At 39.3% G+C, this 14,806-nt stretch overlaps 1 protein-coding gene across 2 annotated transcripts in view; it reads left to right on the forward strand.

The window, feature by feature from the left end:
- LOC134207851 (all trans-polyprenyl-diphosphate synthase PDSS1) overlaps positions 1-14,806 on the forward strand; it is a 336,013-nt gene that overhangs the window by 245,693 nt on the left and 75,514 nt on the right. For both annotated transcript variants that reach the window (XM_062683802.1, XM_062683801.1), the window contains exon 5: positions 12,618-12,759. In XM_062683802.1, the coding sequence (XP_062539786.1) occupies positions 12,618-12,759 (142 nt within the window). The remainder of the gene's footprint in view (positions 1-12,617; positions 12,760-14,806) is intronic.

Consider the following 14,806-nt stretch of genomic DNA (forward strand, 5'->3'; position numbering starts at 1 on the left):
AGCGACATATAGCCGAAAGGGACATTCGGCCGAACTGGTAACTTGGCCGAAAAAATCGTTAGACCGAATAGATCATTTGACCGAAAATGTCGTTTGGTAATAATGATCATTTGGCAGAAAGAGCCATTTGGCCCAAAAATGTCCTTTTTTTGCAAAACATCCCTTTTGGCCAAATAGCATTTTCTGCCAAATGACCCAAAATGATCAATTCAGGCGAACGACTCGAAATGGTTGTTTTGCAGAAAGATTTTTTTTGGCCAAATGGCTCTGTCTGCCAAATGACCGTAAGGATGGTTGCATTTTTGGTCAAATGATCTATTTGGTCAAACATCTTTGTCGGCTGAACGGCATTTTCAGGCAAACGACCTGTTAGGGCAAATAACTGTTTCGGTCAAATTACCAGTTCGACCAAATGTTCCTTTCGGCTGTATGTAGCTTTCGGCCAAACTAAATTTTCGGTCAAACCATTTCCGACCTAATAATAGTTTCAAATAAACGTTCAGCTTGGCTCCTCTGGCTTAATGGAGTACGGCAAGTTGAATTTTTGATTGAAGGCCAGTATCAGCTTAAAAAGTAGAGAGAATACGTAATTTTGTTCAATGGCCATTTGACAAAAAGGCCATTTCGCCAAACGAACTAAAATTAAAACTAAATACGCGAAAGGCAAAAAAAACAAATTTTCCATAAAAAATAAGAAATTGGAATATAAGCATTAAATAAATACATTTTTTCCTAAATAATGCAAAACTTCCATTAACAGCTGAGAATTTTCCACAAAAAAATAATAACATCATAACATTGTCAATTTATTACCGATTTTGACGATTTTGGTTGCTACGGATTCAGGAACTTACCCGCTATTTGATACACGTAGTAACCTGGTTACCGGAATTCCGGATTTCCGGGGCAAGTCCCAAAATTTGTGTAAATTGAAGATATATAGTCAACCAAATAAAGATTTCTTGCGTCATGACTGATGAACTTCGTTGGAAATTAAAAGAATTTAACCTAACTACGTTACAGGACCATCTTATGATTTGATCCCGGACTGGTCATCCTGGAACAGGTTCCCGTGGGGCCTAAAGTGGCCACAAACTCATTCCGAAGAAACCCTGGCAATATGGGTATCAAAGCTCATGAAATTGTTTCGTAAGCATGATCTGATGAGTAATTGGAACATAGGATGGTTCGACAACGGACTGTTTGACATTACAGTCAAACCTCCATGAGTCGATGTTCTATGACTCGATATCATGGAAGCAAATTATGCCATAGTAAAAAATATATTTTTTGGGTTGCTTTCACATCTCGATATTTCCATGAGTCGATGGTCCCTTCAATATCGATCCATGGAGATTTTACTGTAACAATGGCAATATGGGTATCAAAATTCATGAAATCGTTTCGGAAGCATGATCTGATGACAACGAATCGGTCATCCTTAAACAAGTTTCCGTGGCGCCTAATGGGGACTGCTGAGCACAAGGGATACACTATGATGAGAGAGTTGAGCACATTTCTCACTCGAACGCATCTTAGATAGAGAATCGAACTTGGCATTGGTAATCCTACGCTTATGCTCACAAGGATAACTTCTGAAACATGTTTCCTCAAGTAGTAGAGCAATCGTATGTTTTCCCACAAGAACGAAACCGTGGAACCTTAATTTTCCAGGAATATTTTCAAAAATGTAAATACTTATCCATTTTCCCGAGCGATAACGACAACCAACTTATCTCTGGATAGTTTCAAATGACGTTCCTCTGGATGTCAACTGTTCTGAGCATTCTAAACAATGTGGTAAATAAGAAGCTGTGGATGCAATAGATCCACACTTTCCTATTTGCTGCATTGCTCGAGATTGCTCCTTCTCACTTCTTTCTCCATCAGCTTCTTCCTTCTTATCCCGTTGAACTTCTCTCTACTCTCTTCTCACTTCTCGCATCCCACTTCTCACTCTACACTTCTCACTTCTCATTCCTCAATTTTCACTTTTTTCTTCTCATTTCTATCATTTCACTTTTAACTTTTTTTCATTCCACTTTTTACTTCTCACTGCTCACTTCACACTATTCACTCCTAACTTATCATTCGACCTAATGAACGTACGATCGAATGACCCATCATCGGTTCCACCTTCTTGGAAACATATGTTTTAAAAACAATTCTTAGAATTTTGATATTATTATTTATTATTATTTATTTATTAAAAAACCTCATATAGTAACACAAAGAATCACCTACTGATTTTCAAAGCTTATGCTACTACGCAACATCTAATACCAATGACTATATACTAAATAAATTATTCAAATTTCTTTTAAAAGTAGAAAAACTTCTTTCACTCCTTTAATTTCGAGGTAGATCATTCCAAATTTGTATGGCTCGTTAACGATAAGATTGTTTTAAATACCCATATTGTTTCTTCTAAAGGAGTTTGTGGACACTTCAGCCCCCCGGAAACGTGTTCCAGGATGACCGTTCCAGTTGATATCTATCCTATGGTCACAACTATATGGAAAACATGTTTCCGAAACATTTCCAAGATTTTTGATACCCATATTGTGATTGTTCCTTTGGAATTTGTTGCCTTTTTAGGCCCTCCGGGAACCTGTTTCAGGATGTCCGTTCCAATTGCCATCAACCCTATGGTCTAAAATATTTGGAAAACTGTTTCCGAGACAATTCCAAGAATTTTGCTATCCATATTGCCAGGGTTTCTTCTAAATGGGGTTGTGCTCCAGAATGGCCGTTTCGATTGCCATCAACCCTATGGTGTCAACTTTATGGAAAACATGTTTCCGAAACAATTCCAAGATTTTTGATACCCATATTGTAGATGTTTCTTCTAAATGAGTTTGTGGCCACTTCAGGCCCTCCAGGAACCTGTTCCAGGATGGCCGTTCCGATTGCCATCGACCCTATGGTCTAAACTACTTGGAAAACATGTTTCCGAAACAATTCCAAGAATTTTGATACCCATATTGCCAGGGTTTCTTCAGAATGAATTTGTGGCCACTTTAGGCCCCACGGGAACCTGTTCCAGAATGACCGTTTGGGTTGATATCCATCTTATGGTCTCAACTACATAAAAAAACATGTTTCCGGAACAATTCCAAGAATTTTGATACCCATATTGCCTGGGTTTCTTCTGATAGAGTTTGTGGCCACTTCAGGCCCTCTTGGAACCTGTTCCAGGATGACCATTCCGGTTGATATCTATCCCATGGTCTCAACTACATGGAAAACATGTTTCCGGAACAATTCCAAGAATACGTTACGGGATAAAAATATTCAGAAGCCCCTCTCCAAGCTCCCCCCCTTACTGGATTTTCATTTTAATATCACCCAAACCTAAATTTTTCCGAGTTTGAAGATGTCACGGAGTTTCAAGTTTCAATTGAATTTTGCATTATTTATTGAAACTTAATTTTACTGCCTATCATCGGTTCAGTAATTGACATCTGGCCGTATGCCAAATGGAATTTTAGGCCAAATGACCAAACGGCATTTTGACTTCTTCAGCCAAAAGATCGTTTCGGCCAAACGACTTATTGGGGCAAATGGATTTTTCGGCCAAATTACTTTTTCGGCCGTCTGTCGCATTCGGCTAATTAAATTGATATCCTTTTCATGGAAAATACAAAGATTTTTTCGTAGAAATTCAAGGAAATTCCTTTGAAATTCCGAGCAATTTGACGTTGAAATCCAAAGTATTTTTAGTTGTTGAAATCTACATTTTGACCAATCTTTCGCGAAAACTCTAAAGAGTCTCTAGCGGGTATACCAGAGAGTTTTCTGTTTTAACGTTGGCTATGCCAAACTAGCCGTCTTAGTTGGGTCCTAAAGCCCCTCCTCGTTTATGGTTGCAAACGATAGTGCATAGGTCGAAAATTCATGCACCGATCTCATAAAAATTCTGTAAATAGTCTAAGTCCGTATAAATATATTTTTGTGTTCAAAACATTCAAAAAAATATTTTAAGCTGAGCAACCTCTTTAACTGAAAATGCAACTTTACATAACGAATGAAGCTTCAACCGTCAGCATATATATTGTCGGGCCGCCACCAAACTGGACCGCGCGATTGAGCACTCGCGATGTGACGCGAGTCGCGACAATTTGAATTATTTGATTAGTAGTGCGCATCATGCACGCACATATGTACTATCATGCGCACTAATCTAAATGAGTTGCGACGTCTGATAACTGCAGATATTTTAATTTTGTTGAAAACAAATTTCCGATTTTCTACCATACACGGAATATCAACTGACAGAAGTTGAAATGAAGTACCCGGTGGTGTTATGTGTTTGTGCGTTTGAAACCAGTTTATGCGTCAAACAAGACCGAAAGTGTCGAGGAAGTATTTTTCTTCAGCTATTAAATTTCAAATTAAACAAGTTTAAGTCGGAAAAAAAACTGTTTGAGATGATTAGTTTCATAGTTTTCTGAAAGGATATCGAATGTTCGTTCTTTTCTTTAGGACCAAATTAATCCAGATTGAGAAAGTCAAAGTTGAAGCCCTTTGTACCAGTTACAAGCACCTACAATTATGAAGGATTTTCTGTGTAAATTTCGAAGAATGCTCAACAGAAACTTAACAGGAACCTTCAGCCGATATTCCGAATATTTTTCTGTAGAAATTTGGAACAACTTCCCGTGAAAATTCTGAAGAGATTCTCATGTAAAATCCGACGCATTTTCCGCTAAAATTCATATAATTCAATTCATTTTTTGCTGTATTTTCTTTTTTCAAGAGATTTTCATCCCTAGGGTGGATCATCTCTTGAGAAAAAGAACTTCAAAGTAGTTCTAGTAGAAAATCTGAAAATAATTTTCAAGTAATATATTCTGGAAAAACTTGAATTATCAGATTTGGTCAGATTTTTCAGGCGAAATTCGAAAGATTCTTCCGTTAATGTCTTGAAAATATCCCAAATGACCAATTCAGCCGAACGACACTTTCAGCGGCCAAATGGCGCTTTCTTAACAACATCCGTTTCGGCCAAAGGGCATATTCGGCCAATTGAGCTACTCGGTCAACCATTTTTTCAGTCAAAGCAACTGTTCGACCATATGACATTTACGGCCAAATAAGTCCTCTACCACATGGCCTTTTCGATCAAACAACAAATTCGGTCAAACAGCTTTTAGCCTTGTGGTCTTCGGCCAAATAGCTTTTTATCGAGTTATTTTTTACGAAGAGTTTTTTTTCGTAATTTCAACAAGAAATTGTATGGAATTTGTATGAAAAATCAATGATTTTTTGAAAAAGTTCCACACAATTCGAAAAATTTGAAACATTCTCTGGAGTTGCAACGTGATGTTGTAGGGATCAATCGGAAAATTCTACAGATATTCCACTGAGTCTTTTGAATTTCCACTGAACATCATGCGGACTTCTTAGTGAAATTCATACAAAGAACTGTTAGGCAGAGTTATAGATAAACCTTTGCACTAGAAGTCCACCATACAACACATATTAAAATTTAGCCTCTGGAATGAGTTATTGACAATCTATTAAATAATCGAACGCAAATTACTAAATGATCGACAACATCTTTTTTCATTGTTTTTTTTTAAGAAGACTTTCAGCCCTAGGCTGGCTTGTCTCCGGGAAACATCCTTGTATGGAGGGCTGGTCAGAACCCGTATTCCTTGCCTCTCAAGAAAGTTTTTGAAATCATGAGAATTAAATGGATGACCGTTATCAGACACTAAGGTATCTGGAAACCCATATCTAGCAAAATATGCTAGCAATACTTTTATAACTTGTTTACACGTTGTTCCATTTTTCATCCACTCAACTTCCATCCATTTTGAAAAGCTATCAACAATCAATAAGAAACGTGATGGTTGAAGTAGAAAAAATGTATGTTGGGGTGACGGCTCAAACCTTGGCCCAGTATGCTACGGTTGAGTACATTTATCGTTATAAATCTTCATATATTGCATTTCCAACCAGAATTATTCCAGCAGTCGGCTTGCTTACATTTTGTTTTGACGCCAAACAGCAAAAAATAACCAAGGATGTCCACAATATCTCATACAAACCAGCGAAAGTCTCGAGCGAAATGGACAAAATGTCGACGCTATTGTCCCTATCAGGCGGATGATTTTGCGGCCCACTTGGGACGAGTGATTGTTGATTCCGAACGTACGAAAGATAAAGATGGATTGCTGTTTTATTACAAGTCATTTTGCTTGCGTTGAATAAAGGCAGCATGCAAACAAATAGAGAAAATCAAAACATCTTATTGAGCGTGGATTCTAATTGATTGCATGTAAGATACTACCACACTGATTGTGAGAGTGCGTTCTAGATTCCCCCAATAGCATGCTTACCAAGTACTTATTTTCCAAATATTTACCATATTTGCAAGTGAAGGAGTTTAGACAAATAAAAACTCGAAGGTGCAACCTAATCGGGTTGTACGCAAAGGTGGCGTAGGACTACCTAGCTATTCGAAATTGATGGTATTTGCCATAATAATTTGTGTCTCTTTATTAACATTGAGCAAACTGCTCGGAGGTCAACTGAATCAAGAAGTCGAATAGTTGCTCCCAGTAGGATGGACTTTTAGTTTCCAACCATGGAATTAACATGACTCATCGGCTCTGAAGCCATTTGACTGGCTTTCAGTGGAGGACATCACAATCCTAGCAGACACCATCCTCAAAAATGTCCGAAATAAAGGAGAATTGAGCAGAATCAGAAGTAGCATGAAACCAAACGCAAATATATTTATATGCAATGTTTGGTTTTCGCCCGCGATAAAAGCGTACGTGACAAAGTGAGGAAAACTTCAAGAATTATTTACACACTGTCCTTTTCAGGACTTGTATGCAAGAAGAGGTATTGGCGTCTTCATCGATTTGGCTGTCATAGGCGGAAAGTGAAATTTTCTGGCAAGATTATTTGGTTCTGTTTCTGTTAGTCATTGGAATTTAAATCGATTTTTTTCGGGGCACCATTTTATACAAAGAAGGTCAATCCGAGATGAATATTCTTGAAAGTGCATAACTTAATCGTTTGGTGAAGGGATGATGCAATAAATTTGTTTAAATGGATTGAATCACTTACAGCAACCAAGCTACTACGCCAAACGCCGATACCACCGAAACAGTCCGTATTCTGCAATCAACCCTGAGAAGAACCAATTTTCTTTTTCCAATGCGTCTTTCCAATAATTAACTTTATCCAAATGCTTGTCGGAACCTTGCGTTGAAATTGTTCGACTGCCACTCGATGATTTTTCGCTAAGCCTCCACCATTTGGAATAAATTTTCAGCATTGCCACTGGTGCTACCGACGCCTTCGTGCTGCTATGTCCGCTCCGCTACATCGAATCTTGTTGAACCGCTCTTTGCGGAATCCCAATCGGAATCCCTTGCGCGCCGGAAAGCAGCTTCCTTGTTTTCAATAAATTAAGCCCGTTAGCTCCCCCCTTTTGTGATCTGATATGAGCAGGGTTTGCAGAAATCGCTCTCAATAGATAACGAACAACGATAAAAGAGAGGCAAAAACTGTTCCGAATCATAACAAGCCATGATAACAAATTTATCAAACTTGTATACAAGTGCGAAAAAACAGAATCGGATAGGCAGTCCCCACAGAAAAGTGGTGATTCTCGCTTTGTTTTTGCTCCTTTCGTGTTGGTTACTGCACAGCTTTGTAGAACAAATTGAAATGCATCATCAGAGCCAGTGCTCCCCATATTTGAAGCTTTCTAAAAGAAATTTATCATGGGGTATACCATCCCCAATCAGTGCTCTATGATGACAGCTTGCGAAAAAAATTCTCGCGGTATGCTACATATCGTATCTGTATACAGAGATGATAAGTGAGAGACTTGCTCTTTCTCTATAGGATTCAATCCCTGGATATGAGTGAAAATATGATGTGCACTCATAACGATTAATGAAGAGGCGGGGCTAATGGGATTAATTCATTAGATACAAGAAAGCTGGTTTCCGGCACGCGCGAGCCGTTCTGAACGGGATTCCGGAGAGAGCGGATCTATTCTGAATTTGGTTATGAGCTGTTAGTTAGGGTCTGTTCGAATATTACGTAACGTAATATTACCTTTTGAGATATTATTACCGTCGCTTTGATCAACCGTGTCAGTTTATCCGGAAAACCGTGTTCGTGCATTAGCTGCCATAGCTGGTCCCGATCGATTGTATCATATGCGGCTTTGAAGTCGATGAATAGATGATGTTCGCAGCATTTCTGCAGTACTTGGCGAATGGCGAACACCTGGTCCGTGGTGGAGCGTTCGCTCATAAAACCCGCCTGGTACTGCCCCACGAAGTATGCAGTTGGTGCTAGTCGACGGCATAAAATTTGAGAGAGTACCTTGTAGGCGGCGTTCAGCAATGTGATTGCGCGGTAGTTGCTACAATCTAGCTTATCGCCCTTTTTGTAGATGGGACACACGACACCTTACATCCACTCCTGCGGCAAAACTTCCACCTCCCAAATCTTGGTAATGACCCAGAGCAGCGCTCTAGCCCGTGCCTCACCAACGTGTTTAAATAGCTCTCCTGGTAGTTGGTCAACCCCAGGGGCTTTGTTGTTCTTCAGCCGGCCAATCTCCTCCTGGATTTCCTGGAGATCCGGAGCCGGTAAAATTATGTCCTGCGCGCGTTCTCCCAGGTCCATCACAATACCGTCATCTTCGTCTGCCACATCGCCATTCAGATGTTCTTCGTAGTGCTACCGCCACCTTTGGATCACCTCACGCTCGTTCGTAAGAAGGTTCCCGTGTATGTCCTTGCACATATCAGGCTGTGGCACGTGGCCCTTACGTGAACGGTTTAACTTCTCATAGAACTTTCGTGTGTTATTAGCGCGGTACAGTTCCTCCGTCTCTTCACGGTCTAGATCTTCCTGCTGGCGCTTTTTAATAGCATAAAATATACAATACTTAATAATTTATTTCGTCTTGTTTCAAGTTCTATTAAAACAAGGTTTTTTTTTTCAGAAAACTGTATTTGTTACGTGTTACGCATAGGGGTGGGGGTAGTTCTTAAATTTGTTACAGATTGTTACGATGGGGTGGGAAGTTCGTAAAATCAACGTTTTTCGCGTTACGTAATATTTGAACAGACCCTCATTCGAAATGCGTATTATTGAGAAGGGTAACAACAGAAATTTGACCCAAGACGAAGTTTCTTCAATTACAAAACATTATTGCTTGGCGTCTGTTGGTTCGAGCGACGGTCACCGATGCGTGGTTGCTGTCAATAATTTTCACTAAGGTGGCGTTTTTATCGATTTGGCAGTAGTTGGCGGAAAATGAGCTTTCTGGCAAGATCCTTTGGTACTGTTTCTATTGATCATTGTAAAAAAAATCCATTTATTTCGGTCCACCATTTAACACAAAGGAAAGTTGATCCGAAACAGAGGCGACTCGTCCATACGTTCTACCTGTTCATGGAACAGGTAACCATTTTTAGGTCAGAAGTAGGAAATTATTGTCTTGGCAATTAGGGCAAATAATTTACTCAGTAAATTTTTTAAACAAAGTGTCACATAATATTTCCAATGATTTCAACATCTAAACATCTAAAGAAACAAAATATTTCTAAGGCTGATCAAGTTAACGCCACATGCTTGGCGTACAGTCAAATTGCAGCTAAATGTGTGTTTCTCCGACACACCACACCCCATCACATAGAAAGCTTTTGCCAGTCGTACGATCCATAATGAAGAACCAACAGCAGCGCTACCAGAAGTCAAATTTAAAGTTCTGCGGCATGACAAATGTTTTGAAATAATTTCCTCTTTGGTATGGTCACTCGTTCTCCGCGCGCAGAGAACCAGCGTGAACGTTGCCAGCTTTCTCCGTTTCCTCACATCATCCTCTTTCGCATGCGAAGCAAGCACGTTTAGATGCAAGTTCTGCTATGCGCGCAGGAGTCAAACCCGTTCGACGCGCTGCGAGAACAATCAACGAAGCGATGCACCTTCGGTTAGACTCGATCATAGTGTCGGGCTTGTGCTTTGCCGAAAGGCGCACGCGTACCACACACGCTTTCGTTCATACTCCGATGATTGGAAACGGTTTGATTTTCTTTCTTCTGATGAATATGCAATGCATCAAGAACAATATTAATTAATGTTTGCGTTTTCAAAAGAGACATTAAATAATGCTTTTTTACGAATACTCAAAATCAATCAACATAGAGAAAAAGGTATAGTTTTCACTAAATTTGAAAAATTAAATAATTGGAACACATTTCAGCTTCCAAATGTGACTCATTGGTCGTCACAGTCTGGGGTCGCATCAAACCATAATTGTTTATTATTATAATTATTATACTAATTATCAGTGGCGTAGCCAGAAAATTGGTCTGGGGGGGGTTTTCTGAACATTTTTTTTTTCGAAAAAAAAAATTTCTTCCAAAAATTTTGTCTCTGGGGGGGGTTTTATACCCAAAACCACCCCCGTGGCTACGCCACTGCTAATTATTATTATTATTGATTATTATACTAATAATGGTTAATAACATTTCTTTTATAGCAACAAAATATGTGGGAGTTTAAATATTAGCGGCGATGGGACCCGTGTACCCCGAATGGTGGAATGAGCCGATTTGAAAGATCTCTATTCTGAGCAATATCCAGTTATTGCCAACTGTTACCAAGTTAGATTTTAGACGATTTGCGAGAGTTTAAAATTTTAAGTGCATCTAAATTTAAAACATTTTTGTAACAAAAGAGATTAATAAGCTATTTATTGTTTTGTAAATCCTTTTTATTTAAATTGTTTTTTTTTCTTCTAATATTTGGTTAAGTTGTACAAAAAAAGGTTTCAATATTAGATCAAATGCACAACTTTCATTCGTAACCACTCAGCTTGATGAATATTTTTTTATCAGCATGGTAGAACAGGTGTAGCAAAAGTCCACGAGTCGCCCCTGATCCGAAACGAACTTTCTTCAAAGTGCAAAGCTTAATCATTTCTTAATCATTTTAATCGTCGGAGAGTGATGATGCAATTAATTTGAATGGATGGAATCACTAGAGGAAACCATGCTACCACGTCAAAAACCGACGCCACAGAAACAGCCCATTTTCGCAATTAATACTTTCTTTCCAGAATATGCTAATTCTGAGAAGAACCATTTTTTCCCCAATGCGCCTCTCCAATAACTAACTGACGCCACAATTTGTATTAAATTTTCATTGGTCAAAAAAAAAAAAAAACTGAAAATCCATCGAGAATCGGCTGAGTTTAAAATTTAAAATTTCAAGTTTATCATATTTTTGTGACGGTCTCCAATTTTCGCAATCGTGAAGTGTACCCCAATATAGAAAAGACAGACGTAGTCCTGCGTCAAAAAAGAAGATGGTGGTGCTTACAATGGCAGGAGGAGGAGGTTAACTCAGGTAGTGTGGGGAAGTAGTGGTATGGATTTTATGAAGTGATGTGATTTTGAATGACGTACTACTCGCAATTGGATCCACTGCGTGAAATTCCCGTTCTCCTGTACCGCGCCATCGGAGCTCCTGAAGCGCTGCATCCTCCACCTTCACGCAGCTCTCGAGCAACAGGGTCCTAACGTGCCAAGTACCGAGTTTCCAATCAGTTTCCGTTATACAGTGAAAGTCCATTAAACTCGTTATTCCCCCGGGTTGATCTCGTTAATTCGTAGATACTCTGGGATGTGGCATTGTTGATTATTACTTTAAACGTGGAATTAATCCCAAACACCAGGATATTTCCCGGAAAACCCCAGCCTGTTGGCTATCAGATGACAAAGGGGATAAAAGTCCTGTGATACGATTTGCCGTTGTCAATGCTGTCATGTAGATCGTCGGCAAAAACTGTGTGTGCTGAAATATGTTTACTTGGGAGGCACAAATTTTCACGGATAAATCATTTAGAATTCCGCATTTTTTTCGATTTTTTTGTCTTTATTTTCTAGAATTTCAGCCCAAGGCTGGCTCGTCTCGTAATTTTCCGAATTTTCACTTCCTCGTACACCAAGAGGCTTAAGAGAGGACAACAAGACAGGAATCTCACCACGAGTTTTTATCGGTGGTGGTGAAATGAAGTTGCTTTGACGGTATTCTACCAGATGCACGTACTTGTTCAGAAGCGCAGCTTTAAGATTCCGTGCTTAACATCTGGCTCAGTAATTGGAAACCGAGGGGGATCCATTTCAACCATCATCGATCCAAGTGCTAATCTTTTCTGCTAATCTTTTCAGTAGTCTAAATTTTGGTAGTGTTTTGAGTTGAGTCTTAGTTTAATGAAGCTTGCAAGGGCCTAAGACCAGGAGGAAGCTTGTCAACCTCTTACAGATATTCCGTTGTCATATATATGAGTATGACATTTTTTGGAACTCTGAGTTCATGACTTTCTTTCGGCAGCAATATGCAGTCGTGTGTGAAAATCTATCGATTTTTCAGTGACTGTGACTAGAAGCGGGTATCACCATCGGAATGTCTGAACTCCGGGATATTCTGTTATGTCATCCAAAGGGTCCAAAATCATCAATTTGTTATTATCATGCAATCCTCATCAAAATGTATTGCCCCAAATGTAACAAATTTACCACAAATTAACACCCATTTTATGTTTCTTTTTTCTTCCAATCCAGCAACGTAGTGCACGCACAACGACAAATCGCCATGATTGCAGAGATGATTCACACCGCCAGTTTGGTACACGACGACGTCATCGATCAGTCCTTCGCGCGGCGGGGTAAACCTAGTGTAAACGTCATATGGAATCATAAAAAGGTAAGTTCGTACTGCTATCTCGTTCTGTCTTGTTCAAATTGTGGCACCCCAAATATGACTGCCAAACATGTTAATCAGTCAGTCCAGTAGTGGTTGTTGGGATTTCGTTACTTAACAACCCGAACGGTTCGGTCCGGACTTTGGTCAAGGTCCTACGCAAATGGGTAAAATCATACCAAAACTAGTGTCGTTCGGGCTGCATTCCAGAGGTCTTCCCCCTCTCGATTCGTATGTCAGTCATAGCGACCACGCACAGCGGTGGATCTAAGTGCAGAAGCCGGACAAAACTCATGAATTATGAAAATTATAGTTTTGAATTTCGATAGTTTTGAAATGCAAAATCTTTCTACCAGCAACAACGTTCTTTGCAACGGGTAACTGAAGTAAAATTGCTAGACTCTCAGGTAATCGGTCACTGTGCGACGATCCGGGACAAGTGCAATTACTTCGGTCGGGGGATGTGCGAGAAAACCGAATTGAAGATCCGGTTTCGCAGAGTGCCTACCGATGTGTGTCACAGCCGTTTTAGTCACTGCTATCGCTCGGCCGCAGCAGCGTTGAAGTGACGTGTGACAAACACAAGACGTGTAGAAATGTTAGTCACGCCCGCTTGGTAACCATCATTTCGATGCCGTCCGCCGGGGACTACATTCAACCGAGAGTAAGAGTGGGATTCATCGAGTGCCACCGTGTAGAGCCCCAGGCCAGGGTATTGGCAATCTGATGTGTGCATAAATTCACCGTGCGGATGGAAGCGACCCGATCGCGGTGTCAAGTCAAGTCTTCCTTGCGCTGGTGGTCGAATCCATCAGCTGGCGGATTGCTAAATTGTTTGGGAGGCTTGCGCTGGTGTGCGTTCTTCGCTCAATCCCATCCGTCCCCGATGGGACGGCGACGGTTCGGAGGAAAGTAAGCATTTTGATTTTGTCGCATATTTTCAGAAAACAGAAAAAAAGCATATCAGGTTTGTTACATAACAGCTTGTGCTGCTCGGTGCTGGCGGTGTATTTTTGACGTTGAGCAGCACCGCGCGCTGTTTGGTTGAGGTATTTTGGTGGTCAACGTATCCGTGCATTCCTATCAATGGGCAGTCGAGAATCGAATTTTAAATTCAAGGATATGCATAAGCTTTGTGGTTGAAAATAGAATTCAAACAGGTGGCATATCACGGGTTTCAGAATCTTAATCTTTTTGACTTCTTTCTTTTTATTTTATCCACATACAAGTTTTTCATTTCTCGTTTTCTAAGCTGCACCGGAAGGCTATAAAGAAGCCGTATTTGATCATTTGAATAATAGTTCATAAAAGTGTCCGGACACTATTGCATATGTTCAAATATGCCCAAGTTCTTATTGAATGAGTAAAGACATTTATATTAGTAATATTTTTTACTTGCTTCAAGTTGTAAATATTAAAATGTTTTAGTAGAGTTTCTTTGATCCTCGAACTAAAATTCGTACATCCTAACTATTCAAAATTCCTACCTTTATCAATGTCATCCTAAAATTTTGTCTGCTTATTTCTGTAACTTTCTAATACCTTAGCAGTTCAATAATTGATGTATAAAAAATAACTAAGGCCGATACAAATATATAAACAATTATGTCTCCCCCATCGGATTTTTTTTACCAAAAAAATATATTTTGAAGGGGCAACAACAAAAAATTTGGATGATTTTGAGGATTTTCAAAACATTCTTTAACAAATCCGAAGAGTTTCATTAATTTTTTCCATTTTAATATTTATTTTTTATTGTCCCCCCCTTGACCTTTCGGAAACCAGTAGGACATAATTTGAATTAAATATTTTTGTTTTAATAATTAGTATAATTTTTGTTTTAAATCACAAACTTTGAACAAAGCTCGCACCAGAAAGATCTGAAGTTTAATACGACGGATGAAAAACTTATCAATAGAGAGATAGAACTTCCCCAGTCCTCCTACTCCGACAAACCAGGAAATAATGTATTTTTTGCAGAATCTTTTCATACATCTTAATAAAATCATTACAGAGATATTGCTAGAATCCTTTCAGGGTTTTCAAGAAC

The sequence above is a fragment of the Armigeres subalbatus genome, chromosome 1 (genome assembly GCF_024139115.2).
Source record: "Armigeres subalbatus isolate Guangzhou_Male chromosome 1, GZ_Asu_2, whole genome shotgun sequence".
Taxonomy (NCBI): Eukaryota; Metazoa; Arthropoda; class Insecta; order Diptera; family Culicidae; genus Armigeres; species Armigeres subalbatus.